The sequence below is a fragment of the Equus caballus genome, chromosome 7, assembly GCF_041296265.1.
Source record: "Equus caballus isolate H_3958 breed thoroughbred chromosome 7, TB-T2T, whole genome shotgun sequence".
Taxonomy (NCBI): Eukaryota; Metazoa; Chordata; class Mammalia; order Perissodactyla; family Equidae; genus Equus; species Equus caballus.
This window is the reverse complement of record NC_091690.1, coordinates 81,329,201-81,345,007: the sequence shown is the minus strand read 5'-3', so window position 1 is coordinate 81,345,007 and position 15,807 is coordinate 81,329,201. Positions and strand designations below refer to the sequence as shown.

Here is a 15,807-nt window from a genome sequence, read left to right as displayed (position 1 = left end):
ATATTGGAGATTTTATTAGCATAATTCTTCCAAGTAGCAGCTAGGTTTTTAAAATACCAATGATGTATCTTTTTCTACGCCTATCAATATTCCATTCCCTTCTACATGCCTTTGTATTAAGCTAGACAATCTTCATGGACAAAAATTCCATAGCATGTTTCATTTTTTATTTCCCCTTGAATATACACGCACATCATTCTGGTGATTAAGTACTAACAAACGATTCCCACCACTAAAGTGAAACTGCCTTCTCCTTGATTACCAACAGCCACCTAACTGTTAAATCCAAAGGCAACTTCTCACTCATCACCAGTTTTTTTTTTTAGTTTTTTTAAAGGAAGATTGGCCCTGAGCTAACATCTGTTGTGTTGCCAATCCCCCTCTTCTTTTTTTTTCCCCTCCCCAATGCCGCAGTACATAGTTGTATATTCTAGTTGTAGGTCCTACTAGTTCTGCTATGTGGGACGCCCCCTCAGCATGGCTTGATGAGTGGTGCTAGGTCCACGCCCAGGATCCGACCCAGCAGAGCACGCCAAGTTAACCACTCAGTCACAGGGCTAGCCCCTCGCTCGTCACTGTTTAATTCTACTGTAGCACTGAATGCCAGGCACTACTTTGCTAGAACTTTGTCTTTCTTCGGCACTCACGACTCAGCGCTCTCCCAGCTCTCCTCCTCTCTCACAGACTGTTCAATTCAACTTCCTTTACCAAATACACTTTCTCCTCCTGCTACAGAGATGGTCCCAAGGTTCTGTCCACAGCCTCACTTCTCCCACTACAGTCTCCTCCTGCCTGATCTAACCTAGTTCCACGGCTTCCTTATCTCTGTCTCTAGCCCTGGCCTCTCACAAGCTCTAGATAGGTACTTCAGTTGAATACAGGGCTGTTCCACAAGGATGTTCCATCTAAAATGCCAAATGTACATCATCATACACTGTATCCCTAATTTGTCCATCATCCTGTCATTCACTCATTCATACACACACAGACACACCCATTTAGTGAGCACTTATCATAGGGCCAGACACTATGCTAAATCCTTCACATATATCAACTATTTTAATCCATACAAGAGTCCAGTGAAGAAAGCTGTTATCCCAAAAAGATGGGGACCCAAACAGAGAGATTAATTTGTTCAAGGCCACATAGCTACAAAGTGGTGGAGTGAGGATTCAAACCAGGCAGTCTGATTTCAAAGACCATACTTTAAACAACTACACTATATAACCCGCCCAGGCCTGACAGTTGGCTATATTTCCGCCCAGCCAGGCAGTATGAGCTTGCTCCTGTGACCTCCACATCCGTCCCATCTGGCCTTCTTTTCCATACTCAGTGGCACTACTGTACTTCAGTCCTCAATGCCACTTACCTCAACTTTCCATCTCCCATCTTTCCATGTTTCATCTATTTACCTGCCACTCTCTTGCTCAAAAATTATCAGTGGCTCACGGCTCCCCACTGCCTACAGGATAAAGTCAAAACTCTTTCCAGCCTTATCTACCACCACTCTTCTTCACGGCCATCATGTTCCAGGTAGAAAGGGTATGTGTCATTCTTTTAGATTGCCCAGCATCTAACCCCTTTATGTCTGGGGAATTCCCTACCTCCCAATGTAGAAGGTAAAAACGTAAATGTACCCTTTCCAAGCCTCCTGTGCAGCTAGCTTATGGCACCTGACCATACCAATTTGATGCACTATCCTCTGACTGTGAATGTGACTGTGAAGCGGGGTCTATAAAGAACGCTCCCTCGTAGCAGGAACAGTCGCAGGAAGACTTCAGTCCCTAGGTGGCACCCAGCGGGCAGGGCTGGAGGAGTTCCATGGTACAGGTGCAACACATACCCTCTGGTTGCAGCAGTATTTTTTTTGTGGTTCCTCACTGGAGTGACCAGTATGGTTCCGGGCTGCATAGTGTCCACACCTGGTTTTTCAGCCATCATGGTGATTCTGTGAGGTACCCAATATCCTTTTTGGCTTAAATCAACCAGTCCAGCTGTTTCCAAGTAAGCATCCTGACTGGCAATTCAGTCAAGCTGGATCCCGCACTCATCTCAGAACATGCCCTTTGCTTTCCTGCCTCACGTAACCTTGCCCACTGTTTCTTCCATCCACAATTCTTCTCCCTGCTTTCTCCTTTAGTCAAAATTCTTCCCATCTTTTAAGGCCCAGCAGAAGTGCTACTTGCCCTATAAACATAATAGTTAACACTTAAAGAGCACTTTCTAAGGGCCAGGCATTCCTCTCATTTAATCTTCACAAGAACAGCAGGCGTTGATGCTAGCATTAGCCCTATTTTACAGCTGAGGAACCTGAGCAAAAACAAATTCAGTAAATTGTCCAAGGTCACGCAGCTAGTGAACAGTGATGGAGGCAGAATTCAAATCTAGGAGATCTGACCCCGGACCCCTGCTCTTGAGCAGAGAACAGAAAATTATGGCCCACAGGTCAAACCAGCCCAGCGGCTAAAGCTGGCTCACAGCATGTTTTTATACACACAGAATCTAAGAATGGTTTTTCCATATTTAAGTTGTTGGGGGAAAAAAAATCAAAAGAATAATATTTCATGACCCATGAAAAATATAAAATTCAAATTTCAACATCCATTTTATTGAAGCACAGCAACATACTGTCTGCGGCTGCTTTCATGCTGTAACGGCAGAGTCGAGTAGCTGCGACAGAGACAGAAGGACCCAAAAAGCCCACAAAGCCTCAAATATTTACTGTCTGGCCCTTTACTGAAGAAGTCTGAGGCCCTGCTTCCAACCAGCATTGCCTCTCTTGACAAGCCTTCCCCGATTCCTTACTTCCCGAAGCTGGTGCAAATCTTCCCCTTTGCTGGATCTGCACAGCATCTGCGTCTCTATTCTAACAGGCAGTCTATTTTGCTGTGAATTACACTTGTCTTGTTTTTTCCTCCAGCAGACTGTAAATTCCTTGAAGGCAGGAAGTAATCTTTTTCGCTTTGTATTCCTCTTGGTGCCTTGCTTACTGTTGGCAGTCAATAAATGCATGCTGATTTTAAATAAAACATTGCAGTGAACTCATGGATTTTCCCAACATGAGTCATAGAAATCATAGACTAGACTCCATATTGACAGGGTGGGTAATCATGGGCACCCTCGACCACTACTGGTAGGTGTATAAACTGGTACAGACTTTCTGAAGGGCAATTCTGCCTCTTCATCTAATACTTTGAAAGTGTAAATTTCTTAGAACTCAGAATTCCACTGCTGGAAATTTATCCTAAGGAAATATGCAGACTAGTATGCAAAAATGTATGCAAAATAGCAGTCTTAGGCATTAACACATTTACTGAGTACGTATTACATGCCAGGCACTGAGTTAAGTCCTTTAAATGCAGAACCTTACAACTCTTAGAGTAAACATTATTATGAGCCCTATTTAATAGATGAGGAAATTAAAACTCAAGAGGTTAAACAATTTATCCCTTAAATAAAGGTTAACGGATTACAGATGACTGTTTTTTAAGGGGAGAACTACAGCTGATTTTAATTTTGCATATTAGTAGTCTTTTCTAAATTTACTACTGTAATAAGCAGGTATTACACGTATAATTCTTTTTAAAAGATTTTATTATTTTCCTTTTTCTCCCCAAAGCCCCCTGGTACGTAGTTGTATATTCTTCGTTGTGGGTCCTTCTAGTTGTGGCATGTGGGATGCTGCCTCAGCATGGTCTGATGAGTGGTGCCACGTCCGCGCCCAGGATTCAAACCAATGAAACACTGGGCCGCTTGCAGCGGAGCGCGCGAACTTAACCACTCGGCCACGGGGCCAGCCCCTACACGTATAATTTATGAGTGCAGTAAGATATCACAGAAACCTTACTCCTGTATTTTTTTTCCTTTGGAAGGTCAGGGAAAATAACCCAGAACAAAACAAGTAAATGTCCTTTTTCATTTGCTTTGGAAAGTATGACAAAAAGTCACCATCCTGGACTTTGAAACAAGAATACTACTTTCTCACATAAAACAGCCTTGAAACAACATTCTGGATCCTACGTGTTTCCCATACAGCATCACTCAGCCAGTCCTTACGGTTTGCCAATATGCAAGGAGACAGAAAATGATGTTGTGACTGGTACAGAATAAAGACTCCTCGGACATGAGGATGCAGTCATCTATAATTACAGCAATTTAGAGAGGAAGCGCCCCACCCTGGCTGCAGATCTCCAGGGTACTGCATGATCCCAAAGCCCTAAGCTTTAGACTTGCTTTGAATTCAAGCTGTTTTCCCTCTGATGTGAAAACAGCAGTGCTGGATCTCCTCCTACGTCTACAATGCATTCACACAAACACTTCCAAGCTAATCTATTAAATGCTAAGACGGCCATGGAAAAGCTTCCCAGAGCCACACCTTACCTCTTCTGGCACAATAATTAACGGATACTTGTCCTCAGATAAAAAGTTGAAAATAACCCATACTTTAAAGGCATCTTCTTCTGTAATGAGCAGGGGACTCTTTGTGAGGTTTTTTTTGACACAGAGGGTCCAACACATCCTGTTGAATTCAATCTTGTCAAAGTTGTCTTGGACCTAAAAAAGGAATGAGGAAAAGTTCCAATGAACCAGTCCAAAATAAGCAGTATATAAGCCAAGTAAAACAGAAAGATGAAGCCTACTACAGGCTTCCATTTTAATCAATCCAATTAACCAATAACCATTTTCTAAATATTTGCTTAGGTACCACACTTTCAAAGGCTCAATTAAGAATGTTATATTTAGCTTGACGCTGAAGCAACATCTGTCCATATCACTCACTTGGCACATAAAATACTGACCTGCCGAAAGGTTATTTTTTCATGTGTACACATTACCTTCTAAATAGACTACCGATCCTGATACAGAGGAGTGGAGAATGTGAATTACTCAATAGGAGCCACACACAGATAGCTCATCTTTACCTATATAGTCCAAGAAGATAGTTTCTTTAGGGAAAAACTGTTTAACTGAAATTCTAAAAAGACAGACCTGCCATTCAGTCATTCAATCATGCATAACATTCCCTCAGCATCTACTATGAGCCAAGTGCTATGCTACACATTAAGGATATAAAGATGAAGAACTTGGTCTCTGCTTTTAGAACATTCATAGTTTATTTCGGAAAACAGATACAAATAGACAAATTTTAACTTAACAAAGTGTATAATTCAATAGTTTTTCATTCGTTCAACAGACAAAACTTAGCAATTATTACTTCTAAGGGACAATGCAAAGATATTTACTATAATACTAGCTCATTCTCCAAGGAATGTCAATGACAATTACAATATAGTGTGATAAGGACTACAACAGAGATAAGCAGAGGGTTCTGTGGGAACACTGAGGCGCTAAATCAATCCTAAGAATTAGGGGTAGATTTTCAGAAAGAACCACATGACAACAGAGCTGAGTCCCAAAGGACCATCAAGAGTCAAACAGTATAAGAATGGGGAAAAGGGTATTCCAGGTAGAACAGAATGTGGAAAAGCCCAGAGGTGGAGACAACTAACGATGATCAATTTGGAAGAACCGTGGGACATTTAATGTGAATGGGACACTTAGTGCTATGCGCCGAGGCTTTTCATAAGGGCAAATAACAGAAACTACCTTGGGTTCCTTTAAATGGAAAAGGAATTTACTGGAAAAACAATGAGTAACCTTAAAGATCCAACACAAGGGCTGGAAAATTTAGGCTCTGAAAGCAAGCCATTACCAAGCTAGACTAGGCAGTTAGAACTGTAGCTGAAACTGTTCATGTTCTTTTTTTTTTTTTTTTTTGAGGAAGATTAGCCCTGAGCTAACTACTGCCAATCCTCCACTTTTTGCTGAGGAAGACTGGCCCTGAGGTAACATCCATGCCCATCTTCCTCTACTTTATATGTGGGACGCCTACCACAGCATGGCTTTTGCCAAGTGGTGGCATGTCCGCACCCGAGATCAGAACCAGCGAGCCCCGGGCCACCGAGAAGCAGAACGTGCGAACTTAACCGCTGTGCCACCAGGCCGGCGCCTTCTTTGAATGCAGTGATGGAGAGACCACTGCCAATGTAACCTAAGGCTGTCACTGTTGCCACTGACCCAGACCTTGATCCTCTGTGTCACTCAGTGCACATTCAAAGTCCCATTAGCTTCGCCTGGGTCACATTCCTATGCTCTAGTTGCCAGAGAGCAAGGAAAATGAGTGTCTGAACTTTTCACTATCTGAGATGTGAGGTAGGTCCTGTCCCACACCAAGGCGCTGTGGACATTTCCCAAACATAAGAAAAGAGTTCAGATAGTGGACAAATATCCACTGCATGGGGCACCGTGAAAGATGAGGCTAGAGAGGGAGGTGAAGACCAGATCATGAAGAGGCTTAAATTCATGTTAAGGAGTCAGGATTTATCTGCACTGCAAGAGTGAAAGGGAGCAATACACACAACCTGCACTTCAAAAGCCACATTCTGGGACAACACGGAAGATGTACTGGAGGAGGCAGAGGGGTGGACGACAACATGACCAAAGCACTTCCACGCAGAGAGAAAGAGCGTGGTGTGTACTGTAAGGAAGAAGTCACTAGCCAGCTGCAGGGAGAAGTTTCTCTCGATCCCTAAGTTTCTCAGAATTCGTGGTGGGCAAGCCAGTTCCCCAGAAGCAGGAAGATCTCCTTTGCGCCCTGCCTTCAGCACCCTGTGTCCGTCTGGCACCATCTCCCGTGGCCCCATCGTATACAACAGGTCCCATGAAGGGAAAGCAGTAGCTACTACTGCACCTTCTCTTTTCTCTTTTCTTTTCCTTAACACCTTTTACTGAGAATTTAGTATATGCTTGGCATTTTATACGCAGCTTCTCACTTAAACTTCATACTAGCCCCATAAGGTTAAATATTGTGCCTATTTTACCAATCAAGAAACAGAGGTTCAGAAAAATCGAGTACTTTTTCCAAGTTCACATGGCTAGTTAATATCAAAACCAGAGTTTAAATGAAAGCTCAAATGCTGTCTCCTTCCACCACGCCAAAGTGCTTGCAGAACTCAGTAGATGGAGGACATCTGTGTGATGGAAGACATCTCTACAGGACTGGTTTCAAAGGCCACAACCATCAACTCTACCTACCTGCACCCACAAAAAACACTACGTGGAAGATACGCCACACAGACGAAATGACATGTGCACGAAAGCACACAGCTTTGCCCTGAGGAACAAGAAGTGATTCTGTGTGGATTATGTGGTGAATCATAGGGTTCCTCAGGGGGAGCGGTAAGATTTACGGCTGGAAGAACGAACACAGACCAAATCACAAAGAGATTTATAATTTTAAGAAATACCTGTAAGAAACCCCCAAACAAAGAGTTTTAGAGCTGAGAACGAGCAGGTCATCTTCAGCCCAGAAAAGATGCTATTTGAGGTGGGCTTTGAAGTACAATGAAGAGTACAAGGAAAAGCGCTCCAAAGGACAGGAAGGGAAACGGCACGAGCAAAGGCACAGCAGAGCACGTCAACCATGTTTGGGGAAGCGCCACAGGATGAAGGGGACAAAAACAAGGGAGAAGGAAAGACAAAGTTTTCACCTACGGGCACCTTCAGCCTGAAGTTCTGGTAAGACATCTGGATGGAGGTGTCCAAAGACAATCAAAGAAATGGACCTGTAACCTAAGAGGAGAGGCAGATTTGTGAATCAACCGCATGCCGAGGATGACTGAAGCCGTGATGGTCGATGAGATCACTGAGAGAGAACATAAAGCGAGAAGAGAGACAGGATCAAAAACAGAACCTGAGGGATACATTTACAAAGCAAGACAAGGAAGAGGAATTATGATGACTGAAAGAGCAATCAAAGTGGTAAGAGAACCGCAGAGACACAAAAACTGAGTGAGGAAGCATTTAAGAAGGCGTGATCATGGGGGCCGGCCCTGTGGCCAAGTGGTTAAGTTCGCACGCTCCGCTACAGTGGCCCAGGGTTTCGCCGGTTCGGATCCTGGGCATGGACATGGCACCACTCATCAGGCCACGTTCAGGCGGCGTCCCACGTGCCACAACTAGAAGGGCCCACAACTAAAATATACAACTATGTACTGGGGGGATTTGGGGAGAAAAAGCAGAAAGAAAAAAATAGATTGGCAACGGTTGTTAGCGCAGGTGCCAATCTTAAAAAAAAAAAGGCTTGATCAAGTGTCAAATGCTGCAGAGAGATTAAGGAGGAGTGGTTTCAGAAAAGACCACTGGTTTTGCAATTCAGTGGTCACTAGTTACCCTCAAGACAGCCAAGAAGTCTGGGTAAAAGTCAGACTGCAATGGGATCAGAAACCAAGCAAATTTTCCCTAAACAGTCTTCCCAGGAAATAAGTAGTGGCTTTTTGATCCAAGTTCACTGCATCTTATGTAATTTTAATAAGTTGTCTGTTTGGTTCATTCCTTCTCTAACATCTAATTCTTTAGATTTACATTAGATTAGATTCTAAAGAATCTAATTCTTTAGATTTCTTTTCTGCTTCAAAGGTAAAAGCATATTAAATGATAGCATTTACACCTTTAAAAAAAGTACAAATCAGATCACTATGAAAAGCCCATAGCTAACACATCATACTCAACAGTGAAAAACTGAAAGCCTTTGCTCTAAGATCAGGAACAAGGCAAGGACGCCCACTCTCACCACTTCTATTCAATACGGTACTACGAGTCCTAGCCAGAGCAGTTATGCAAGAAAAAGAAATAAAAAGCATCCAGATTGAAAAGGAAGAAGTAAAATTATCTCTGTTTGCAGATGACATGCTCTTTCTTATATGTAGAAAACTCTAAAGATTCCACAAAGAACTGTTGGAACTAATAAACAATTCAGCATAGTTGCAGGACACAAAATCGGCACTCAAAGATCAGTTGTGTTTCTATACATTAACAGTGAACAATCTGAAAAGGAAACTAAGAAAACCATCCCATTTACAACAGCATCAAAAAGAATAAAACATTAGGGCCAGCCCAGTGGCATAGTGGTTAACTTCGCATACTCCGCTTCAGCTGCCTGCGGTTCATAGGTTCAGATCCTGGAGACGGAGCTAGCACTGCTGATCAAGCCACACTGTGGCAGCATCCCACATAAAACAGAGGAACGCTGGCACAGATGTTCACTCAGGGACAATCTTCCTCCAGCAAAAAGACGGAGACTGACAACAGATGTAAGCTCAGGGCCAATCTTCCTCAAAAAAATAAATAAAATAAAAAATAAAATAGAATACTTAGGAACAAACTTAACCACGCACACAAAAGACTTGCACACTGAAAACTACAAAAGATTACTCAAAGAAATTAAAGATGACACAAATGGAAAGAGATCCATGTTGATGAACTGGAACACTTAACATTGTGAAAATGTCCATACTACCCAAAGCAATTTACAGATTCAGTGAAATCCCTATTAAAATCCCAATGGCTTTTTTTTTTGCCATCATCAGAAAAAAGCAGAAAACATCATCCTAAAACTCATACGGAATGTCAAAGGACCATGAACAGCCAAACAATCTCGAGAAGAACAAAGCTGGAGTACACTTCCTGATTCCAAAACATTACAAAGCTACGGGAATCTACACAGTATGGTACTGGCAAAAGACAGACAGACAGATCAATAAAACAGAATAGAGAGCCCGGAAATAAACCCTCACATATTTGGTCAAATGATCTTTAACAAGGATGCCAAGACTACACAATGAGGAAAGGATAGTCTCTTCAATAAAGGGTGTTAGGAAAACTGAATGTCTACATGAAAAAGAAGGAAGATGGACCCTTATCTTACATCATATACAAAACTAACTCAAAATAGAGTAAAGATCTAAATGTACGACCTGAACCTATAAAACTCCTAGAAGAAAACAGAAGAGCTTCATGACATTGTAATGGACAAAGATTTCTTGGATATGACACTAAAAGAACAGGCAACAAAAGCAAAATTAGACAAATGCAACTACATCAAACTTAGAAACTTCTGCACCCAAAGGAAACATCAATAGAGCTGGACCACAGTGAACGAGTCCTTGCTATCACAGAACTTACACTCTAGAGGGGGAATCAGATATCAGACAATACAGCAATAACACAACCACCTATATGATGAAAACTGTGGTTAAGTGCTACAGAGGAAAAGCACAGGATGCTGTGAGAACACACTACAGGAGAGCTGGTTTACTCTGGAAGGGTGTGGTGCTACCTAGAGAAACCTCCCTGAGGAAGTGACAATCAATCTGAGACCTAAAGGATGAACAAGAATTAGCTGCATGTTATGGATTGAAGGGAACCTTACAGCAGAGGAAGCAGTAGGTCTGAAGGCTCTGTGGCAGGAAGCATCTTGGTAATTGGAGGAACAGAGAGAAGGCCAACACAGTGGCACTGAAGTGACAAGAAGAGGAGACGAGGAAGAGGAGGCCGGAGAGGATGGCAGAGGCCAAATCGAACATGGCCCTATACGCCATGATAAGGATGTTGGACTTTACCTAAAAACAACAGCAAGCCACTGAAGGGTATGGGTTCAATATTTAATGCTTACTAAAGTAAATCTGTAAACTGAGATGATCTCTAGGTCCATTCTAACTACAAAAGGTCCAGAAATCTATGATTCCATACTCCATCTTATACAAATTGTGCTCCAAAATCACAGTTTATATCACACCTATTAAATCGACAGTCTCATATCTTTTGGAAAACTAATTACGGCTTCCAGTGGTTTCAAGGTGTCCAAACAGAAGATAGTTTCCTAGAAAGAAATGTGCAGGGGCTGGCCCCGTAGCCGAGTGGTTAAGTTCGCGCGCTCCGCTGCAGGCAGCGCAGTGTTTCGTCAGTTCGAATCCTGGGCACAGACATGGCACTGCTCATCGGGCCACGCTGAGGCGGCGTCCCCCATTCCACAACTAGAAGCACCCACAACGAAAAATATACAACTACGTACTGGGGGGCTTTGGGGAGAAAAAGGAAAAAAATAAAATCTTTAAAAAAAAAAAGAAATGTGCAGAGTTGTTCTTATTTCTAACATCTATTTGCTTTTCACCAAACTCCATACATATGAACAACAAGATAGCTATACTATTTATAGAGCTCAACTCTGACCCAGAGTACTAGAACTATTTACAAAACTGAACTCACATGTTCTCTAAACTAGAATTTTCATCCAAACTAGCTCAAGACTAAAGTTCGTGTGGCAGAGACAGTTCTCAGAAGACAGGGAAAGTGGCCAATTGTAGGCTTTAGAAATTGTCAGAATTTGCTTTCTCAGAAAGCATTCACACTCCGATCAATAATCCTACTTCAAATAATCTAATCTATCCTAAAAGAGAATCAGATCAGATAAACATTTACCTAGGATAATCACTATTCTTTATAAGAGTGGAAAAAAAAATAAAAGTCCACCAAAAAGTGAATGGTTATAAAGTTATAGGACAAGACCTTATACAGTCATTGGATAGCACTTAGCAGCTGGGTGACCTGAGGAAGCAATTTAGCCCAAGGCCCAGTCTCTTCATCTTTAAAATGATGGTAATGATGGTACGTAATCCACAGAGTTGATAGAAAGACATACTTAGACTACTGGTTTAAAACATTTAGCATAGTGCCTGATACACAGTAGACTAAATAAATGTTAGCATTTTTATCTTTATACTCATGTTTTCAAAAAAATTATAATGACATGGGAAAGGCAATATTAATGTCAAGTGTTCAGTATGATCCCAACTTGAAAAATAATATATACAAAACATATTTTAAAAAATAAAGACAGATAAAAAATAAAGCAAACAGATCAAAATGTTAACAGTGACTGCCTCTAGATGGTAAGGTTATGGGTGATATATATTGTCTTAATAAATTCCTTCTTTCTCTAAATTTCCAATAATAGCCTGTATTACCTTTAAAATTAAAAAAAAACTTTAAAAACAATACTTTGTATCAACCATCAGGGAGACGCAAATCAAAACCTAGTAAGATACCATACTTTACACCCACTAGGATGGCTATAACCAAAACAACAGAAAATAACAAGAGTTGGTAAGGATATGAAGAAACTGAAACACTCATACATTGCCAGCAGGAAAGTAAAATGCACAGCTGCTTTGGAAAACAGTTTGGCAGTTTCTCAAAAGGTTAAACATAGAGTTGCCATATGACCCAGCAATTCCTAGGTATATACCGAGAGAGGTGAAAACATACATCCAGACAAAAACTTGAACATGAATGCTCATAGCAAATTCATAATAACCAAAAAGTAGAATCAATTCAAACACCCATCACCTGATGAATATGCAAACAAAATGTGGTACGTCCTTAATGGAATATTATTCAGCCATAAAAAAGAATGAAGTGCTGCTACACGCTACAATGTGGACGAACCTTGAAAACATTACGCTAAGTGAAAGAAGGCAGACAAAAAAGCCCTCATATTACATGATTCCACTCATATTATGAGGCCAGGATAAGCAAATCCATAGACACAAAAAACAGATTAGTGGTTGCCTAGGGCTGTGGAGGAGGAGAGAGGGAGTGCCAACTGGGTACAGTTTTTTTGAGGAAAGATGATGAAAATATTCTAAAATTGATTGTGGTGATGGTTGCACAAAAAAGTGACTATACTAAAAACTGCTGAATTGTACACTTTAAACAGTTAAATTGTATGGTATGTGAATTATACCTCAATAAACTTGTTATTTGAAAAACCAATATTTCTTTAAACTACATCACTCGTAGATTTATACTGCTGGCCAGTGTTCAATGGCATAACATCATCCACAGTTCTCAGCAGGGAATCTTTTTATTCACTCAGAAGTTTTCTAGTCCCGTATAACTTCACAAACATGATGAAAATATAGAGTCCAACTTGACCATTGTGCCAAATTAATACCGTATAATTTTCAAGCAACAATGAAAGAAAAAATAACACACTGAAGGATAATAAGAGGGGCCGGCCCCATGGCTGAGTGGTTAAGTTCGAGCGCTCCACATCGGTGGTCCAGGGTTTCGCCAGTTCGGATCCTGGGCGCGGACATGGCACCATTCATCAAGCTATGCTGAGGCGGCGTCCCACATGCCACAGCTAGAAGGACCCACAACTAAAAATACACAACTATGTACTGGGGGGCTTTGGGAGAAAAAAGGAAAAATAAAAATAAATAAAATAAATAAAATCTTTAAAACACCTGAGGGAAAACTGACCAAAATGAGCACTAAGAAACACCAGATACTAATTAAGAGAAAAGGAACATCTTAAAACACCTCAGAAAGAACCTAAGAGAACTAAACGAGGCTGAGATAAATTCGAGATTATCAGAATGCCCTCACCACTCCACCCCTGCCCCCATGTATCCAATAAGTGGAAAAACAGAACAATTTTAGAAGGGAGCAATTAATCCCTTCATTGTACAGTCGGAAGCAGACTGATCTAGAAGTTAAATGACTTAGGTGCAAAATCATCTACCCCTTACCAGTTAGGCAGCCTCATGCTCTGTTTCCTCCTGAGTTAAAGAGGGTAAGAACTCCAGAGATGCACTGCAGGATTAATGTGAAGATCGGATGAGACTCATGTGTGCGCGCGTGTGTGTGTGTGTGTGTACGTAAGTATATCATGCAAATGGTTAATCATTATTTCATATTTTCTTTGCATAACTAATGACAATCTCTAAGTTTTATGTTAACATTCTTCGGCCATTATTGGCAATTTTTTTCCAACTAAGTTTCAAAACAAGGCACTAATCTCCACTCAATTTAAACCCACACCACGGAAACCTCGGCTGCTTTATTCGGATTGAAGAACTGGCAGAATTCCACTCCAGGTGGCGGAGCGATAGTAAACAAGGCCTCACTGTTTCATCACACCCTCACGCTCTGTGAATAAGTTTTTCTCCAAATTTAGCAGCTCATTTTGGATTTTTTAAATAGTGCTACATTTTCTCCCTTGGTTACAATACTTTAAAATACCTAAATACTACAACAAAGAACACTTTAAAACTTAAAATTCAAGATGTTTAAACAAAGGAGAACAAAGGAGAACACTCCAAGGAGAACAAAATACAGTATTAGGGTACAGCATTCAAGATATTAAACTAGGTTTCTCTATCCACTGGCCCAGCCCACACAAATTCCAGCAGTGAAAAACAAAGCAATTTCCAGATTTCTAAGAATTTTCTAGTATGTTCTATATTTTAATAACAGACATAATTCTGCTTATTGTCTTTTTAATTTTTAAAATTAAACACAGGCACAGAGTAGGTCATCATCTATTTGCTGAATATGACATAATTACGTATATACAACTATAGAACATAAATGAACCTGATCAATGAACAGACAGCAACCAAAACAGCTCCAGAAAACAGTACAGCACCATCCCATAAAGTTCTGAGACCTCACACATCACTTTCTGTACAATTTGATTAAATCACTTTATTGAGATATAATTCACATACCATAAAACTCAGGGTTTAAAGTGTACAATGCAGAAGTTTTTAGTACACTCACAAGGTTTTGCGACCACCATCACTATTTAACTCTAGAACATTTTCATCGCCCCCAAAAAGAAATCCTAAATCCATTAGTCATCACTCACCACTCCCATTTCCCCTCAGCCTCTGGCAACACTAAACATGTGTTTGCCTATTCTGGATATTTTATACACGTATGGAATCAGACAGGACGTGGCTTTTGTGAGTTTGATTAAATCTTACATTTCATTACGGTGTGGTTTCTCTCTCTTTTTTAATTTAACTATGATCAAGGCGATGTTATCATCTCTGCAGGGGGAATACTTAAGAAACATCTATAACACATATACATATAAGACACACAGAACTGAAGAGCAGAAAATTGTACTGTGAGACTGCTTTGGAATAACAGATATAGCTATAAAGAAAACAACATAAATGAAGACACTAATTTTGACAATCTTCACCACAAAATTTCCCAAAAATATGTGATTTTTAAAAAGAATCCTGACCAACATTTCAGCATTTTCCAAACTACTAATTTAAATTATCATAAATTGTAAATACTGTACTTTGCTAATATAAAAAGACACTAAACTATAAAAAGAATTTATAACTATAAATAGCAATAAAAATCCAAAAAGTCATAGAAAAAAATATGTAATAGTTGTGGTATTTAGGTGATGGGAAAATGAGCAGGCATCCCACATATAAAATAGAGGAAGATGGCCACAGACGTTAGCTCAGAGCTAATCTTCCTCAGCAAAAACAGGATTGGTGGTAGATGTTAGCTCAGGGCTAATCTTCTTCACCAAAAAAAAAAACTTACATGCTTGGTGTTATAAATAGGCAAAAGCAGGAATTCCCAACTCTTCATGTGAATATATGATTACTTTTATATCTAAACCAAATGTACATTATATGGAAAGATGACACTAATATATTATTCAGTTAAAAAAATAAGCTGAAGAACTATATGTATAGCATGATCCTATTCATATAGAAACAAAACACTATGTTGTGTAGGTGTGTGTATGCATGTATATTAAAAAAGGTCTGCAAAGATATTGACCAAACTGTTAATAGTGGTGTTACTCCTAGAGAGTCAGATTAGAAAGTGTAAAGGAACACTCACTTTTTATGTCATATATTTCTATACTGATTGCCTATTTAATAACAAGCATGCGCTACCTTTTGTAATTTTTTAATCACCATTTTGTGTGTGTGAGAGGAAGACTGGCCCCGAGCTAACATCTGTGCCAATCTTCCTCTACTTTGTATGTGGGATGCCACCACAGCTTGGCTTGATGAGTGGTATGTAGGTCTGTGCCCAGGATCCAAACCTGCAAGCCAGAAGCAGAGTGTACTAATAACTTAA

The 15,807-nt window shown here is 40.4% G+C and overlaps 1 protein-coding gene across 1 annotated transcript in view; it reads right to left on the bottom strand.

Annotated features, from left to right (window-relative positions):
* The window catches only part of SWAP70 (switching B cell complex subunit SWAP70), a 66,514-nt gene that overhangs the window by 27,630 nt on the left and 23,077 nt on the right, over positions 1-15,807 (bottom strand). The window contains exon 3 of the mRNA XM_023646032.2: positions 4,381-4,554. Within this exon, the coding sequence (XP_023501800.1) occupies positions 4,381-4,554 (174 nt within the window). The remainder of the gene's footprint in view (positions 1-4,380; positions 4,555-15,807) is intronic.